General features: G+C 45.2%; 2 protein-coding genes across 2 annotated transcripts in view; one reads left to right on the top strand and one right to left on the bottom strand.

Annotated features, from left to right (window-relative positions):
* The window catches only part of LOC125288955 (WD repeat-containing protein 70), a 58,527-nt gene extending 51,094 nt beyond the window's left edge, over nt 1-7,433 (top strand). The window contains exons 16-17 of the mRNA XM_048235670.1: nt 2,583-2,745; nt 6,958-7,433. Of these exons, the coding sequence (XP_048091627.1) occupies nt 2,583-2,745; nt 6,958-7,045 (251 nt within the window). The 3' untranslated portion in view covers nt 7,046-7,433. The remainder of the gene's footprint in view (nt 1-2,582; nt 2,746-6,957) is intronic.
* Nucleotides 7,434-10,347: 2,914 nt separating this feature from the next.
* Nucleotides 10,348-18,416, bottom strand: LOC125288149 (glial cell line-derived neurotrophic factor-like). The gene is given in 4 exon segments (XM_048234271.1): nt 10,348-13,112; nt 13,115-13,311; nt 16,070-16,300; nt 17,705-18,416. Coding segments are annotated over 3 exon segments (771 nt in total). The 5' UTR covers nt 16,275-16,300; nt 17,705-18,416; the 3' UTR covers nt 10,348-12,743.
* Between the last annotated feature and the right edge of the window lie 1,519 nt (nt 18,417-19,935).

The following is a 19,935-nucleotide window of genomic DNA, read 5'->3' as shown; positions in this document are numbered from 1 at the left end:
CACACACACAAAAACACACACACACACAAAAACACACACACAAACACACTGCTCTTTCTGTCACTTTCTCACACACACACACACACAAAAACACACACACACACAAAAACACACACACACACACAAAACACACACACAAACACACTGCTCTTTCTGTCACTTTCTCACACACACACAAACACACACACACACAAAACACACACACAAACACACTGCTCTTTCTGTCACTTTCTCACACACACACAAAACACACACACACACAAAAACACACACACAAACACACTGCTCTTTCTGTCACTTTCTCACACACACACAAAAACACACACACAAACACACTGCTCTTTCTGTCACTTTCTCACACACACACAAAAACACACACACACACACACTGCTTCTATTTCCTCCTTCCATTCTCTGTCTGCTCATTTTCTCACTTTGTCTACTTCTATGGTCTTATAAATCTTGTAACAGTCTTGATAAATTGTAAATCTGCAGTACCTCATAAAATATGATAATGTCTCATAATGACACTATGTTCCTGTGTTTATGTGCTTGTGGAAATAATATCCTTTTATCCTTTTTCCACTTAATACCGGGGTCAACAGAACTAATGAATAATAACTAATGAATAACCTCCGACTCCGACTGTGTTCATAAGGAGTCGTAATATAGGAATGTACACAAACAAAGAACGTCAGCACTGTACTAGACCCTTTTAAAAAAGAGTTTAGTGCAAGGGTCGCACGAGCACACACAAAGGCCATCAGGGCAACATTGCTGTGAATTTGTTGGAAACAGTCTCCTTGATTCATTGTGATCCCAAACCTTAGGTAGATGAGTAGCTATAGCTTTAGCTGTAACATTAATATACGTTACTGTCCTCGAGAGGCTATTTGTTTTACAGTAATAATAATAATAATAGTAATAATAATAATAATAATAATAATAATAATAATAATAATAATAATACATTTTATTTTTATAGAGCCTTTCTCAGACTCAAGGTCACTTTACAAAGTCAACAACAGTACACATTAAAATACAATGACACACACACACACACACACACACACACACACACACACACACACACACACTGGTCCAAACATCTAGGTAAGGCTTGAGCAATCCAGGGGTGTGTATCTATCCCAGAATAGGGCCCCTCTGCCCGTAGTGTTTGGATGGGGAGGAGTGTAAACATGCTGTACAATTACACTGAAGAACTGGCAGCATACCAGTGCTGAGTTCCTCACCCACAGACCACCTCTCGAAGCACTCTAAATCAACTCCTACACACACACACACACACACACACACACACACACACACACACACACACACACACACACACACACACACAGACACACAGACAGACAGACCGAGAGAGAGATAGGTTGCTAAATAGAGAAGCTATGAGCTTCTCAAAGAAAAGTGTCCTAGTCCTAGGAAATGGAAGCTGCTCAGCAGTCTGGGAATTTGAGTCTTTTTTTAAATAATTTCTCAGGCTTTTCCCTGCTAATATTGTTGCTCCTCTTGAGAAAATAAACTACAGTGTGCATCATCCCGCATTGAACGTTGAGATAAGCAGGAGTGAGCCGCACCGTCCTCCTCTTCCAGCCCCTCTCCCCTCTCAACACTGCGTCCTCCAGCCAGGCGCCTGTGTTTACTCACAATGTAAATATGCCCTGATCACTGCCTTCTGTAGTGGAGTTCTCACAGAGTCTTGTTTGTTTGGGTGTGTTTGTGTTGGCCAAGAGAGTCTCCTCTGTCCAGACTGTCATTACGGTCCCTAGTCCACTCCAAGCCGTAGCCCAGTGTTGAGAAAGAGTATCCTATAGGGATGCATGTGTGCTGAAAGGCATCCAGTTCTCATATGAATGACCAGTGTGTATCAGATAGATAGATAGACACTTTATTGATCCCCAAGGGGAAATTCAAGCTGGACTGGACATCATAACTAGACAGTGATATAAGGAGGTGGTGGTAGTGTTGTACGTGGAGCATGCAGTAGTGACAGAAGGTCATGGGTTCGATTCCTGCCTCTGAACATTGTGTCCTTGAGCAAGGCGCTTACCGTCTGGGTTGCATATGTACCGCCAGTTACCTGAGTAGAGACCCGACCTGTTACTCAATGGGATTGGATGACGTGATCTGGCGATCAAGTCCCATTTTGTAACAGGTCGCAGTTCATGCAAATGGGAACCCCATGTTGCTCCAGGGAGACCTGCCCCAGCAATTATCACTGATCTGTAAGTGGCTTTGGATAGTGGCGACAGCCAAATGCTTAAATAAGTATAAAGCGAAAAGCAAAGATTCTAGAGCGCTACGCTCTAGAACCTTTGGCGGAAAGCGCCAATGTGCTCAGTATGTTTACTTACTTAACGTTTTTCAAAGCCACTTACATACGTCAATTCTTAGAAGGGCTAGTTTGCCCAGAGAATCTCGGGGTTGTCTTGCTCAAAGGTACAACAGTGGCGGTTGGGAATTGAACCCTCAACATTTCGGGCTACTACTTGCTAGCCCAGTGCCTTAGCCGCTATGCTACTTCATAGGGTATGTGTGACGCTCACGTATGTGTGCAGGGCGAGGTGGTCGCGTGGCTGCCCATGGCGGGACGCTGTCCTCGTACATCGTGAAGAACATCGCTCTGGACAAGACCGATGACAGCAACCCGCGCGAGGCCATCCTGCGGCACGCCAAGGAGGCAGAAGAGAACCCATACTGGGTGGCCCCAGCATACACAGAGTATGTGGACACACACACACACACACACACACACACACACAAAAAAAAAAAAACAAACAAACACGTATTCGTATTTTTTCTCCCTGGCATACTTCAAAGCATCAACACTTTACAGTTACAATTAAATCAACTCAGGTTTGCACACACACACACACACACACACACACACTGCCCATACAGTATTGCATGCATACATGATCTCACACACTTGACTCCATAAATGAGGTTGCACACAGGGTCAGGGTGACATGGAATTTTACAAGTGTTAGCAGAGATCAGTCTCATAGTAAAAGCCACCTGGTAAGCAGAAAGGAGCATACACACACACACACACCTCACACTCCTTGGTGACGCAGACAGGTAGCAGGTAGGTCTCTGCGTTGTAACCAGAGAGCTGTGCAGGCCCCATTGTTGAGTGTGGTGTGTGCTTGTGCGTGTGTGTGTATATGTCTGTGTGTGTATGTGTGCGTGCGTGATCATTCATAAAGCAGCTGGCTGCAGGTCACACCGTCTCTCACACACCTTCACACCCAGGGCCTTACACACACATGAAAGTTTAACAAGCTGTTCTGGCGCACCTGTGGATCAGGTGTCCAGCTGGGACTCTCACACACACACGCTCACTCGCTCGGTCACTCAAAAACACACACACACACACACACACAGACTTACACACCTTACTGTGTGGAATCACACACAGGAGCAATACACTCAGACATTACACTGCTGTGCACACATGTGTAAGCTGCAGGCAACATACTAATATGCACAAGGCACACACACACACACACACACACACACACACACACTGGAAGACCTAACACTAGTGTGCAGCATGCATCTGTTACAAGGTATAACTTCATTACATGGCCTGCTTCAGTCTGCTTGGTCTATCTGGCTGGCCCACTTAACACATAGTTGCTGCTGTTTCCACTATTAATAAAGCTTTAGTTTACCACAGAGGAGTCTGTGCCTCCTACAATGTGTGCGGTGAATCCCCCTAGCCACCCCCCCCCCCCGCCCACATCTCCCCAAGCTTTAAACAGCTTCTATCAACATGGCGGCTAAGGCTGTTTTATTGGTAGTAAAAGAGGCGATTTTTCAAACATGTCCAAAGCCATCCGTCTTGGTCACTTTTGAACGCGCGGCCTCTCTGCCTGCGTGGTGTTGCGCGCCCATGTTTATCACGCCGCTGGCTTTTAGCCGCTTTTGAAGCCGCGCCAGCCAGCGCTGGCAAGCTGATAAGACGCTGTCAGTTCTGCTATATCCGACATCTCTCTCTCCAGTCGTTTCTTACACTTTCTCTCTCTCTCTCTCTCTCTCAAACACTCTCTCACACACACACACGCACACACACACACGCACACACACACACACACACACACGCATGCCCCGACTTCGGTGTCTTGCACTTGTTCACTTTCTCTTTTAAATGTTTACCTGGGGGGTGGGGGGGTGGTGGTAGTGTGTGTGTGTTTGGTGGGGCTGCCATGCTACAGATGACCCCTGCTGAAGCAGTGTCTGGGTAGAGTGTGGAGCACGCACAGGCGGGTTTAAAACCTCCAGGGCTTCACGCCATGCTCCCCCCCTCCACACGGCAGGCACATTCACCCACACTCACAGACACTCCCACTCACACACACACACACACACAGGCTTGGCCTCCTTTTTCTGCATGCCTATGTGTGTGTGTGTGTGTGTGTGTGTGTGTGTGTGTGTGGGCTAGTTCCTCGGCGCTGGTGGGAAACGGGAGCAGGCTGGACACGACGCTGGCGGAGCGGCCGACCGGCCGGCTGTGTTTTTAGGCCAGCGCGCCCCGTTGTCACCTCGGCAGACTGTCTGAGGGCTCCTGCCGCCGCTGCTGCTGCCTCTGCTGTTGGATCATGCATTATGCATGAGCGTGCCGCCGCACAGCACGCGCGCCGAGGCCGCTAATTAAAACGAAACTTTCCGTGCACAACCTTTTCTCGACTTCTTCCTCTATGTCCCCTAGTGGCAGCCAGGCAGCCACGTAAAAAGTATCTGTTTTTTTTTTTTTTTTTTTTTTTTTTTTTTTATGCTAGCCCCAGTTACCACTGCCCTCGTTTCTAGATCTATGCCTGGCTTTGGCCTTGCAATATGGGTAGTGTTGAGAAGCTGAGTCATACTGTAGCTATCAGTGCTGTCCTGTGTCTACAGAGATGAGCACAGCTTAATCATAGCTATCAGTGCTGTCCTGTGTCTACAGAGATGCAGAAATCGGCCCTCTTGTCCTCCTGGCTGTTGTCAACAATATTTCTTAGTTGTCTGCGGCAGACACAGCATATCTGTATCTGTTTGTACATGTGTGTACAACATTTTTCACATGTCTTGGTGATCATACTATCAACAGACTACCTCTTACAAGTGGCTAGCTCCACTCTTACATGCTGCTAATACTGTGCCTCAAGACTTTTGATCATGACTGAATATGAATACTGTGGGACACGGTTAAGCAACCCAGACTGACCCGAGTTTAAATTTGTTTTAAAAATCTTGACGTTTTTTTTGATTGCTTTGTTTGTTTGGATGTTTACAATTGCAGTTAGTCTTATAGGAGCTAGTTCAGCCTCACCAAAAGTTTTAAAATGTTAGTATTCGGAACCAGCCTATGACCACTTCAAGGACAAATGCCTCTGCCACTCAACCAGTGCGATTCCAGAAATACCATCAATATAGGTTCAATTTCCAGGTAAGTCTATAAGTGCCCACAGCACTGCGGTTTTGCTTTGAATAAGAAAGCTGGTGTGGAATAGCTAAATATAAACGTCACTTCGGCACGGCAGCGACGGGGTCCAAGCGGTACATGTGATGCTGCTGTTGAAAGGAGCAGTTGGGTCTTGGCGCCCTGTGAAGAGGAGTGTTGATGGCTCCATGGAGCGTTGATCCACTGTAACCTTATCCATGCCCGCATAGCCATTTAGCCAAAGCACACGTGCTCACACACACACACACACACACACACACACACACACACAGATACAGTATAGCACTCAATTACAGGTAATACGTCTGTTGACACTAACAAGGGTCATTGTAGCACTTGGTCTCAGGAAGAACTGCTTGGCCAAATGATCCTGTTACCCCTTTTGTTCCAGTGGCCTAATTGCCATGCTCTGAGTCAGAGCACTAGACTTACACCCACACACACACACACACACACACACACACACTAACACACACTAACAGACTTCAGTTAGCAGTTAGCTAATTGCCTCCTGTTGGTGTCGGACGACTGATGACTGACACACACACACACACACAGAGAGAGAGAGATAGACATCTACACTCGTTGCCCTTCAAATGTGGACTGGCTACCTAAGATGAAGATTAGAGGTTAAGTTTCAACCACAGAGCATGTATCCTGTGTCCTCGGTCAGCATTGTTTCTGCTGCAGGTCTCGTTGTCCCCCTGTCCTGCAGTGTCCATTTTGAAAGATACATTTGTCTGAAAAGCATGCATCTCACAGCCCAGTAACTGAACATCAATGTCACAGCCTTTCTGACATTTTGTTTGGGGGTGTACCGGTGTACTGTATCAAAGCTCACAGTGGTGAACTGGAATTGGGAAAGCTTAAAAGCTGCTGTCAAAACAGCAAAAAAGTCTGTCAACCCTTCAGTATGTGCTGGATACGTTGCGGGTTCTCTCCTCCTCTCTCTCTCCATCCCTCTTTCTCTCTGCTTCTGTCTCTCTCTCCATTCCCCTCTCTCTCTCTCTGTCTCTCTCTTCCTCTATATCCCTTTTGCTCTCCCTCTCCCTGTCTCACTCTCTCTCACTGTCTCACTCTCTATCTCTCTCTCTCTCTCTCTCTCCCTCTCTATCTATCTCTCTTTCCCACCACCAGGAGTGACTCTAATTGGCAATGGTGAATTTAAAGGACCTGTCAGTGCCTGTGCCTGTCACCGCTGCATAAAGAGTCAATACCTGCTTACAGTTCAAGAGGGGATGTAATTCTCTTTTGCATTTTTCCCCGTCCAAGATCATGTTCCCTCTGAGACTTAGGCACTCGGGCGCAGATGTCGGGTCTTAATCGCCGGTCAGAATTACGTGATACGTAAAGGAAATGGATTAATCCATCTTCCTTTTTTTAATTTTCTTTCCGTTTCTTCCTTCATCTCTTCATTTCTCTCTCTCTCTCTCTCTCTCTCTCTCTCTCTCTGTCTCTCTCTCTCTCTCTCTCACCTCTTTTCTCAGGACACAGCCTGAGCCACTATTCGCTGAGGAAGAGTCATCGGATGAAGAAGCCGACAAAGAACCGGAGTGGAAGAAACGTAAAATCTGAGCACACCACACAGCACCACACCTCTCCAACCTCCCTCTTCTCTCTATCCCTCTTTCATTTCCTTTCGTCTCTCAGTGTCTCTCTCTTCTGTTCCTCTCTCTCTCTCTCTATGTCCTCGTGGGTTAAGAGGGTGTGTTTGACTCGTGCACACATAGTGTGTGTTTGTTTTTGGAGAGAGGCCTGTGTTTGAATGCCTTTTCCAGCAGCATGCAGTTAGTGCGTCAGTGTGTCGACAGTCAGCTCACACTTCTCCTCAGAACCTTTGACACATGGGTGTGTCAAGATCTTTTTTGTTTTTATATCATTGATTAAAAAGATGTACAATTGTGTAGACATAAACAGTCAATGAATAATTCAAACATTCTTTTAATAAAGAACCTTTTTACAACTTGTTCTTGTATATTCATTTTGATTCCTCAAAATGCTAATCCATCTTTTTAAGTTTAAGCAAAACAAATTGATCTTTGTTTCAAACAGATGTGCTCACTCTTCCAAACTATTTTATTTTAGAAGAGAAAAAAACATTCAATACTCCAGCATAGTTCTGGACTAGCTTTGGCAGAATTGTTTGTGTTGACACACAGCTGCTATGCTCTCCTCAGACACACCCACAAACACACTCTCACACACACACCCTCGCCCACCCACCTTTAAAGGCACACATCGCTGCGTGTCACTACAGATTTGAATGGTTGCTGAGGCGTTCTCCTCTGAGGTCCAGGTGGTTTGTGTGACTGCAGAGGGGTATGTTCGAAGGCGACTCACAGACTCCCGTAAATATTTATTTAGCAGTCCAGCCTTCCACTCCACTTTCCCATCACAAGATCAAACAAATTCCTTCCAAACTCTGGAAAAATCTAAAGTGCTGTCTTTGGAAATGAGAAAAGTCTGAAGACCCTTCCAAAACAATGCTGATTATTAAATAAAAAAATATGGCGAAACAACCCCTCGCTCGCGGTCTGAAACTCTTTACCTTTTCTTTGCATCTTCAGTCAAGGGTTTTCGCTGCTTCTTCGCCGGCTCTGCCATTATACACACGTTAGCAACAATCGCTAGCGTTTCGTTAGCCTGCCTCTGTGCTGTGGATGCAGGATGAAAACTGATCCTGCTTCGGTCGGCGGGTACGATACACTGAACTTGCAAGCGGGATATTCTTCCTACAGGCAGTAGGGGCAGGCAAGAGAGTCTTCATTCACTCTGTAATGAGTCATTTAACCATATACCGACTTACGAAGATGAGTAATTAACACGAAAACGTTGCCTGGTGTCCCTTTAAGGGGATCCTATAAATGTGACTTGGTTTCAAAACTCCCTCACCTTAAGCCACCATGAAACCCCCTCCCCCCCTTCTAAATGGGCCGTGCAACCTGCTCAGAAGCAGTGATGGGTGGTATGTGACAAATAAGAATTACACCATGCATGCGGTGCATTTGAGGAATGTACCATCTGGCCAACAGTGGACAGTTGCAGAGAGTTGCATGCGGGCCTTGTGCCACTATCAGTTTCTACCCGCATAGCTGCCCCGTTTTTGTTTCATTACCCCCTGTTATGATGCTCGGTCCTTTAGACGACAGAATGGTGCCCAGAGCTCCCTTCTCTAGTTAAGCCCCCCGCGTGGTTGATTATGAGAGCAATGCAGCCTGATCTTACGGGATGCATTCCTAATTATTCCCGCTGCAAGCTACGTAGAACATCTTGCTTGTCAGCTTTTTTCTCAAGCGCCTTCTCAGAGAGACGCCCCCCCTTTTCGTTGCAAAGCCTCCCAAGCAAATCCTTGACTGTCCACCTCCTCACTTGGGTCGTGAAAAAAATAATAATAATAAAAAAAAAAAGAAAAAAGCTGTAAACTGTACGCGAGGTGCACAGACAGAGGCTTATCCCAGCAATGTTCCCATCTAATCCCAGCCAGCCTATTCCCGAGGGGTGATGTCAGCAGCCTCCCGCCGCAGTGTCTGTTACCGGCCGCGGAATGCTGGAATGCGGGTGCGGATGATGTCATGGCTCACCCATGCCCACCTCGGTCACCCTGTCCGGCTCTCACGGAAAGGCCGCTGCAGGGGCGTGTGTGGCGTGGCGTGGCATGGCTTCTACCACAGCCCTAAAAGTCAGTAGCCGGCCCCGCTGGGAGGATCGGATCTCGCGTCCCCCCTTGTTATCAGGTTTGTGCTCATGCTCTCGGCTGTTGACCACTCTGTGTGTGTTTGTGTGTCAGGGGCAATGGCCTGTTGGGACCCAGGCGGGACTGTGTCAGTGGCTTTGCAGACCCGAGGCGGTTCCTCCCTGGAGATTCTCCAGCTAATCCTGCGTGTCACTCGGCTGCTTTCGGATATCCAGAAGATTCTTGGGCCATCTTTCACTTTCAGTGTCTCCTCTCAGTGAATATTTACATTTTTCCGTTCAGCATACGCTTTTATCCAAACTGAAGACGCGTCGTCTGCATGCACTACTTTAACCCCTCCCGTTGAATACACTGGCTAATTACAATGGCCTGGGACGCCGTTTTTGTTTTGAAAAGCATACCGTACCACTGTCGTGCTGAGTGTTTACCTTCTCTGATTTCAGTCCCTGTGACATTGCCATTCAGTATTTTTGCTTCAGTTGATTTTCTGTTCAGCAATTTGAGTAGCTCCTCCTGGTTTGTGGTCCGTTAAAATGCCTTTGGAGCCTTTATCTGCACTCTTTGCACTGATCGTTTAGTTCTGTTTATTGAGTAACCTGTAAAGGATCTGCTTGTCTTTAAGGGTAGGCAGATAAGGACATTAAGATTAAGGGATATTGACTTTATTTAGCTGTTAAAACGGCAAAATGTTGAAAAGAACACAAAATTTATTTTTTGTTTTCATACCTTTATACCTGTAGCAAAGGTGGCATTATCTTTGAAACTGAAGATACACAGAAATAAATGTAAGAAGATGACAAAGATGATATAGAAACAAGATTTATTCTGTAAAAAGTTATAAAATGAATATTGTACAAAAATAAAGTCTGTAGAGAACTTTGGTTCAGTAACACAAAACAAGCAAGACATGACACCTTTTTTCACAGAACTGACACTGAAAACAAAACAAAAAGAAAACCAGACAGGAGACTTCCTTCTCTACCTCATAGTCCAGCAGCCATGGCCTCACCCAAACTTCTAGTTCATCCCATACACACACACACACAAAAACACTCATCAAAAGGAATCAAAATCTCAGTCACAAAACAAAGTACTTTACATTTAAGCAACCTAATATACAGGAGGACAACGAAGTATAGCTCACAGCTCGCACAGTTCCGGCTGAGGGAAGAGGTCGGGCGTGTGTTGATATTATGATGCCTCACATGGCTTCTCTTCTGAAGCAAACTTGCACACACACGTCATAATAACAACTGTGAAGGTAAATGCAGTTGATCAAATGATTCCGGTGCTAAAAGGACTATTAGCTGTAGTGTGTTTCCCTCTCCCCCCAGTGGGTTTGGCCTAAATTCTTCTCAATTCAGTGGATTTGTTCTGTGTGCGGCGGGGATTACCGCGTAAAGCTGGCTCCGTTCCTGTAGAGTGAGCACTGATTCAGGTCCCTAATCCAGAGCAACATCAGGGTCTGGCCTTGGGGTTTTCTGTGTCTGAGTGAACTGCACTGTTCAAACTGTAAAGGAAGAGGAGAGGGGAAAAAATCCTCACGGGATGTTACACAAGTGAGAGTTTATAATCAGTGGCTATTCTCTGTGCTTAGTATTAAGCTTTAGGCCAGTTATAGTCAGGGATCTTGGTTTTCTGGTTTTAATCATTTAAATGGGTTTGTAGTGCTCTAATTGGTTTTTTTTTGTCCAATTCCTGAGACCATTGTATCTTAACCAAGGAATGGTTTGTCCAGATTGCGCTTATTATTTGAACATACCCTTATCTTGTTTTCAGGGAATTTAGGGGACAGGATCACTACCTGAAAGCAGGGGCAATCTTCAGCCATCTGTTGAGTGTGTGATGATTTGGGGGCATTTGCAGAAGACTGAAACTTAATTGGACTTAAACTGTAGGGGATGGAGGGGGGCTACCAGCCAGTAGAGGTGCTTTAACCTTTGTGTTTGACAATCATTTCCCTAAGCCCTGATCCGTGAGTCAAACTATCCTCGTCAGCCTCCGGTAGTGTCAGCGCCCACTTAAAGGGCTCTTTTCAGACGAGCATACGGAACCAGAAGTGAGGGAGGAATCGTCCACCACTCAGGAGAGCAGGACGAGACGAGGCCATTCTGTTTGTGCTTGTTGATGACCGTGAGGCAAACCACTGCTCCCCTCTCCGTGTGCACTTACGACAGTAACTTTATTATGGACAGAAACAAACAGAATTGCTAAGGGATGTATTTTCTTCCTGTAAACAGATGCTTGCAATTGAGGAGTTGCAGGCCCGACGTCAAGACTGACTCCATGAGAGTAAACAGTTGATTGCTCTCCTAAAGGGCTTTTGGGCCCTCTTTGGTTGAGGTTCTTTCTCTTCTCTTTTCTTTTGTAAAATAATTGAGAGTTGAGTTGGAGGGGTGTATAGTGGTGAGTATGTGCTCAAGGGTGGAGATTGCTGTACCAAAAAAACCGGGAGCAGAAAATCTTTTTTTCTTCTGTTTTTTTTTTTGTTAAGGTGGGGGAGTTGGTCCTTACATCTATCTGTTCTGCTCTTCTCTCCCCTTTCCCAACCTTTCTGCAGTTTCAGTGGAATACATGTCTGTGTGCGGAATTACAAAAATTACCATATTCCTAAACATCACAGATGTTAGTAGAGACATCCGTGATGAGTGCGCTCTCTGTTTCCGTCTTTCTCTCACAGATTGTTTTGATTATTTACGGCTGCTGCAGGAAACGACTCGCTCCACGTTTGGCACCATCCAAAAAAAAAAAGACTCAAAAGCTCTTCAAATAAATAAAAAAAAAAGAAACAAAATAAAACAAGAAACACTCTTAATACGACAGATTGTAATAAATAACAATAAGTTAATTAAATCTCAATAAATACATTTCTCATATATATATATATATATATATATATACATATACATTGATATAGATACGATAGATAAATTGATAGATTTCTAATACTTAAAAAAACATCTGTTGCTGCTCCTGGGCCAGGGTGAATGACTCCTTACTGAATGTAAACGTTAAGAGGCATTTGCCACATAGTGATTGGAGCAGTTCTTCGGCAACCAAAGAACCCCATGTAGCACAAACAATGCGTCCTCTATCCTGAAGGGCTTGAACTAAAGCAGCAAAGTTGGGTAACAGAATGACTGTGTGTGTGTGTGTGTGTGTGTGTGTGTGTGTGTGTGTGTGTGTTTGTTTGCGGTGTGAGTCTTAGTGTTATGCTATTTCTTAGGAGGTGTCATGCATTACCTTTGTCTTTCTTGCCAGACTGTTAAGTGTGAGTTAGTGAGTTGTGTAAGTTTACATGAATGAACACTGAGGTTTTGACCTTGACTTGTACCTGCATGACTTGTCACACTGTATCAAATGTGATTCTCAGTCTGCATGGACGATCACAGGAGAGTCCCTGCACTCCACCTGTTCAGGAACTGGCCAACGTCCACACCACCATTTTGCCCAAGCTCGGCTTCTACACATGAGGTCTCTCTGTATGCACTGGCCATGGCACCTGCAGTGGACACCCCTTTGAGTGAAGTCCACTGGGCGCTCTGTCTTTCTTTTTTGTCCTTTCTCTCTCTGTCTTTGTCACACACAACCACATTTCCGGGCGGAATGCTTCTTCAGAATGTGGTATTCTAGGTTGTTGTCTAAGAAAGATAGGTCGTCATCAAAGGCGATTGGGCGACAGCAAACCCGAGAGGGCTTCTCCTTGTCCAACTTTTTGTTGTTGGTCAGATTGTTCAGAATCTTGTCATAGTTGGTCTCCGCGTCCGAGCAGGGTCCGCTGCAGTACCTGAAGATAAGTTCCTCCTTGGTCTGGTAGCCCAGCCCGAGGTCCGTTACATTGAGGTGGACCTCACGGAGCAGGCACCCTCGGCCCACTGTCGCGGTCCGTTGCTCCTCCCGGCCACCCTTCCCCGAGCGGCCGCCCTTCCGACCCTGGCCTCTCCTCCTCTGCCCCCTCGGCCCTTCCTGCCCCCCCTGTCCCCCCTGTCCCCCTTGTCCGTGCCTGGCGATCCACTCTGTCTCTGTCTCCCACTCCGGCCCTGGGAACTTCCATCGACTCTTAGAGAGCGGCGTAATCTACCGATGGTGGCCTCAATGAAGTCCATAACGTCATCAAACTGATCAGGGTATGGGCCTTCAAGTTCATCTGAAGAAGAGAAAAAGGCATGTTTAGATGCGTCGTTTGCATCCTGAAGTAGTTGTTATTATTGTTAACAATACACTGTAGAATTAACATTATTTAATGTTGTTTATGGTCTTGCCAATAGATGTAAATCATTAGAGAACAATGTTTTATCTGATGATTCATGTCATTTTAGAAGTCCTGTAGGAAGCTATATTTCCTCTTTTAAGAGGCTCCTTATCCTTTTGATGATATTGCAACAAACTTAAGTGCTTAGTCATTCATAAAGGTTCTTTTAGACCTTTGGTTGAAGTACAGTAGATGAAGAAAAATGCAATAGACCATGACATCCCCGTACAGCTGACTCCACCTCTTTAAACACACTGACAACCACAAACTCAAAACATGCACTCTCCCTTCTCCCTTCTCCTGACTCAAACATAGGCGTGGAAAAAAGCAGGCCTTTGATCCTTTGTGTTATACACAATGATTTCATTATAGGACATGTTCCCCTAATTTCCTCTCTTTGAGAAGTCAAGTCAATTGGCTGAATGGCCATGTCTGGAAACCCTCTGTGAAGATCATAGCCTACATTATTGTGAAATGACTCTATTTCGAAGGGGCCTGCCAATGCAAAGAGTGATCGCATAACAAGCAGCAAAGGGATAACTTGCTTACACCTCATGCTTGGAGGGATCAGGTAAGGCATGAGGAAATGGAAGAGGACTTGGCCGGGGATGCCATTAAGGCTGTGACTGTTCTTCCGTGGGTCTGTTTGACTCAACGCTCAGTGAGGCAGAGGCTGTTTGACGTGGCAAGTCGAGGTGTCGACTTGCCACGTCAAGGCAAGTCGAGGTGTCGGAGAATCCGATCATTTCCTCAGTCTTTTGGTCAGTCTCTGTGCCCTCGGTGCTCACAAGGTCTGCTGCGCCGGACCGGTTGGTTGCTCTCTCCTTGTTTCCTCCTCGTGTGAGTCAAGAGACCTTCTCCCTGATTGTCCCCTTACCTCAGCATAGTGACGAGAGAGGCCAATCATCACACATGTGCTTTCAAAGACACTGGCCAAGAGTAATTGAGCATGTCGAGTTTCAAATGAAAGGAAAGAATACCTCTGGATCAGTTGCACGGTTTGCAAAAATTGGGCTCTCTATCAGTTCCAATTGAGCCAGCAGACGGTCAATTTGAATTTGTCTTTAAATTTCCCCTGTTCCTTGTACAGACATGCCTCCCTGCATCCTGGTCTGTTTTCTTACTGCACACTAGGGGAATATTCTACACATATTGAGACACAGGAGTGGCAAAAAAAACCCCTGAATGTTAAACCACACTGTGTCATTCTGTCATTCCCGGTCTTGGTAGTCGAAGCTCTGTAACTCTCATGTTTAAAAAAACAAGAGCCTGTGCCTGGATGCCTCTCAAGTTATGTCATGTAATTTGGGCACTGTAGAGTTTATTAGTTTGCTCTTGCGAAAAGAAATGGTGCGACCTTCATTTCTGTTAAGTACTCTAGCGGAGGCGAGATGGAGATGGAGGGCCGCGCTGAGGGAAACATTTTCGCTAAATGTTCCATGCCTTATCGAGAGTGCGTCGGAGGTTTACTACTGTGTAAAGACAAGACAGTGTCGTGTTCTATTAAACAAACGACGACTGCTCCTCCCACCCAGCTGCTAAAAGGAGCATAAACACCACGATGGCGCGGAGCGCGGCGGCTCGACACTTCAAGCGCCGGAGCCCGGGTCGCTCTTCATAGGTCGTCATCTGTTTAGGCTCCCCTGCTGTAACTTCGCCGGGGTGCTGTGCTGTGGGGGTGGGGTGGGGTGGGGTGGGGTGAGGTGGGGGGAACGTCAGTCCCGTCCTTCGTTTTTGTGAGCAAGCAAAGGGGTGCTCGTCTGCTGGGAAAGGCAGCGGTGAACATAAACAAGCCCCATGAAGGAATGTCAGTTCAGGCTTTTGTCCAGATGTCTCCTCCAGTTCTACCTTTTGCTGTAGTGCTTGTTTTGACACTCGTGCAATGCGGCCCGGAGCAGTCAAGAAAATACTTTGATGATAAACTAGGCCCTTCGTGTTGATGGACGATGCATAGATCAAACTACCATGACAGACCATCTATACGTCTATAAAGGGTTGCACTGACTCCAAAGGTTACTCAGTAGAGTAAACAGAATGTTAGTGTAGCATTTGGGGAAAATGATTAATGTTCTATGATTTATTCTCAAATTTTACTTGCCTGCTTTTTTTTCTTGAGTGGACTAAGTGTGAAGTGCCCACAAAGTCAGCATGTGTACTCTTTGCCATAGATCATAAGGTTTGTAGACATTTCTGATCTTCACCTTATTCACAAGTCATCTTCAGGCCCTCTGCTATCCACCCTGACCTCCTAACTTTCTTAAGTCCCACTGACTATAGGATAACAGTTAAGTAGATATTAACTTGATCAGCATCATTCCCATATTCCTGTGGCTCACTGCTGAGGAATTATCAGGCTGATTTAGTGCATACGCAGCCTCCATCATGCCAACTCCTTCAACACATGAGTGATAAGGAAACAAAGATGTGATCCTTCAGTAGCTCAACTTGCTCACTGGCAAAAATATATATGTATGTTCAATTTCTGTAACTATGAGTTTCAATAAAATGAACCACTCTTCTTAAAACATGCCTGTACTTGTGTAAAACAGTAAAACAAATATCTTCATTGCCGACTGAGACCTTTACCCCTTCCTGAGTTAGATTATGTTTGTAAGAATGTATTGGAAGTAAGGAAAAATTGCGGCACACTTACATTGTTGCTCCATGGAGGTTTTGTGCAGGCGCTCTGGATGGGAGTAGGGGTGTATGAGAGAGTCCTCCACAGACAGGGCAGCAGAGTCACGATGCAAGCCCACTACAGGAGGCCTCTTGACGGGCTGCAGCTTTGGAAAGATGGGGCGCGTGGAGACGGAGCTCAGGAGCAAGAGACACGTGGCCAGAACATCCCATAACTTCATTTTAGACTCAGTTCCTCAGAAGGAATCTGCAACACAGACAAGGTCATTTAACCTCCTTTAATACTGTCATAAAAATGTTATTGACTGAAGTAAATTACCCAGAAACTTAAAAGGACATTTTATTTTTGCTTTGCAGAATTCTTAGATTTAATACATGTGCAATTCAAGTGTTATTCATTGTTTTCTGTAAAGAAGGTGCTTATCCATTTCTTGTGGAAATGGCAAGTCTGTGCCAACATGCCAGAACTTGGCCCATATACACAGAGAAGCTTGCCAAAGAAATAGGCTGATGTCAATTGAAACGCAAACCACTATGTCAGATGGCTAAAATAAAAGTAAACAACAGTCGTGCTGTTGTCAGTTATTTGGAAGTACGTGATTAGTGGCGCCTAGCTGATAAATCGTGTCTTTATAGCATTAGAGCTGGATGAAGTATTTAAAAGCTCGCAGTTTTGACTTTAATGCTGATCCCTTGCTTAGACCAGCGGCTCATTTGAACAGATTACATTCAGTGTGAGAATGAAAACTGTCCCATATTTGAAAAAATCTGGTTGTTAGAGCAAAAGGACTTTTAGGTCCTTTTGCTCTAACAAATCCAGTGAGTTACTCAATATGATCATCTGGCTCCCTACTCTCCTTCAAGAATAATACACGTAAGGTTACTTGTCATTTGCGCGAGGTCGTGCAGCCGTGTTCTACCATAGGCTTGTTAAATTCGAACGTAATTCTGCCTGCTCACGCATACATGTCATCAATAAATCCTCAAGTATAGTATTTGAATAAAGTAACCACTTGCAAAAGCATAAAATAGACAAACAAACAGAACGCATGCCAGGGGTCCTGTGCGCTTTTCAGTAAGGTAGATCTCGGCCTCGGTCAGTAAAGCACCCGAGAGTGGTGCAGGACAAGTGCTTCATGTGGCAAGTTAAACGAGTGAGACTTGATGCGGAATCACCAGATGGTGTTTCCTGAACCCCCGGTTTTGCGTGAGTGTTTATGATTACGTACATCGAATGCAACAATAAACGTTAGGCAGATCATAAATATATGGGCTGATGGCACAGACACGCACAAAAACAAGTGAGTGCTGCTCTAACGTTAACCTACTTCATGAGCGCATTTGTCGCGAGTTAAATGATAGATGTATTCATAATGTGCATAGAAAACCATATACATTAAAGAACACGAATACGCAATATCCACAAATATTAATGCAAAAAACTGTTCATAACCACTTTTCTGTTACAATGCATAGGGTAGCCGTACAGGTGGACTTACCCTAAAATAAGACAAACTTTTCACATAGTATAGGCCTACTAAATTTGTGACCTTTCTGGAAACGTTGTAATTGCCATGCTAAATGTATCATTTACATTTTAATGTGCACAGAGGCATTCTTTAATCACCTTAACATCAAATAGCCTACATACCTTAAATCCGGCCCATGCAGACCCTTTGCTGAAATCGTTCTAAGATCCAAAAGAGGTCAACAATGGTGCATGAAATGATCCAAAAAGATCTATGATATATATATCCAGCGAGCAAACTGTCGTAGAGGAAGAAAATCCACACCCATTCATAGAATCCACTACCAGTTCAGCGCTGTACGCCAATACCTTGAAATTAGCCGCTGGTACGGCAATCAGTTCGGTCTCCAACGCACACACCGATCCGCGGCTTCTGTAGTCCCGGGTCAGTGCGCGACGGACTGCTCTGTCAAAATCGAGTTGCCCAATAACAGGATGCTACGATCCACGGAGGAAACCTGATAGAGAACTACCATCAACAACTGCAAGGAGTCAAATGAAGACATCAGGACTTCTTTTCAGGGAGTTGATGGCGAAAGCCGAAAGGAGCAGTAGACTACTAGGCGTCTGGTGGAATACTTTTAATTAAATGTGACCAGGGAATAAATTAATTACTCCTCCGGTGAAGAAGACAACACTCGGACCCCAGCCGTGCCGATCGAATCCACACAACTTGAAACAATCTGAACCATTAAATGATAATGCGAAGTCCCCAGAACATTGAAAAATCTTGAAAATTTTACGAGACTTTAAGCCAGCCATTGATTTCCATCGTTACGCGCTATTTTGATCCTAGAATGTCTCCAAAGAGATCTGTGGTTTATTGGAAACAAGCTTGTACACTTGCACTACAGATGTGCAGCCGCATGTGAATTGCCCTCGATGGAGACTGCGGCCAGTTTAAATAGATTCAAGGGTTCGAGCGCACTGACGTTGCGCATGAGTCCGCCCTTTCTGCATACGACCTCTACCAAATAGCACAAGTAGCGGGTGAGGAGTCCACACCTTACTACACATGCCGTGCCTTTCCATTTGCAGAACCACAAATTTAGGATGGCTTGGAGATTATGTCAGCTCTATGTCCCCGTATTAGGTGTCCAGCAATGCGGAAGGCGATTAGAAGTAGTTCTCTTCGCCATGGATGTTTGATGCATTCTGATCTGTGCCGCGCGTCAGGTGTCAAGTTTCTAGTCTCGCATTAGGATGCCAATCAGGGTTATTTACCACCCCTGCGTAAGCGTTCAAGCGTGTTTGTTTATAAATACGAAACGGTCCATAAGCCTGCAGGTAGAAATGTCAAACAGCGAGTTGCTTTATAAACTGCAGAAGCAAGAGCACGCGCACTGTGCGCAAGCATACACAGAGCGTGCTAGTCTCCCTAGAGACTGTGATAACAGTTATGTCTTTCAGTAGACATGTTTTCAGTGTAATTCTAATTCACTTCACTACTGACAGTTCCAATATGTTGTTAAGGATAAAAAGCACTTTTCAAACACGATTGAACTTCATAAAGACATCTTTCTGACAACTTAATCCTGGGCGTTTCCCCCTATACAGCAGGGCTATTAAAGTTTCCAAGACTGCAATAAACATGTTCTGGAATGACCAGCAAACCATTTAAAATTTAACTTTAGTGTGTTGAACAATTCCATTAATCTTCTGATTTGGTAAAAATGCTACAGGCAATTAGCTCATGTTTTAGTTCTTGTTTACTGACAGATTTATTGGTCTAATTAAAACTATTTTACATCCTCTTAAAAGTATTTGCAAAGAGCATTTTTAACCCATTAGGTAGCTACAGCCAACATTTTTTAATCTTTGAAACTGAACAAATAGAGTTGTTTATGAACCTCAGAATACTTACTTGCTATCTCTCCTCGACCTTTTCTATTCCCATCCAGTGGCATGGACATTCCTGAGTGACCCTTGCTCTGGAATCAAGTCTCTGTGTGTCACTGCTCGAGTGGACTCTGTTGTCTACATCACATTGCCTCTTTTTGCTCAGCATAGATACAGTGTATTCCGTACACTCCGGTGAGTTCACCTGCAGTGGTGCTTTGATCATCACGAAACTGCCCCCATGGATCTCCCCTGACTTGCCCTTGCACCCCTGGACAATCCTCTGATCTGTCGACGCTGATTCACAACTCACTTGAAGGCTTTCGAGCGCTGTACGCCATCCAGGAGGGGCTGGGGAGGAGTGCAGTCAATCTTTCCGTACCGATTGTAAGGCGAAGTATGCTGTTGGCACTGTACGCGATGATCAACCAAATCCCACCTTTGACACTCTAAATCCCTAATGACATGGTCGGGCTTGCTTGGGCTCTGTGAACAGATAATGAGCAGCATATTTT

This window comes from Alosa alosa, chromosome 23 (assembly GCF_017589495.1).
Source record: "Alosa alosa isolate M-15738 ecotype Scorff River chromosome 23, AALO_Geno_1.1, whole genome shotgun sequence".
NCBI classification, from domain to species: domain Eukaryota; kingdom Metazoa; phylum Chordata; class Actinopteri; order Clupeiformes; family Clupeidae; genus Alosa; species Alosa alosa.
This window is presented reverse-complemented; position numbering and strand designations above follow the sequence as displayed.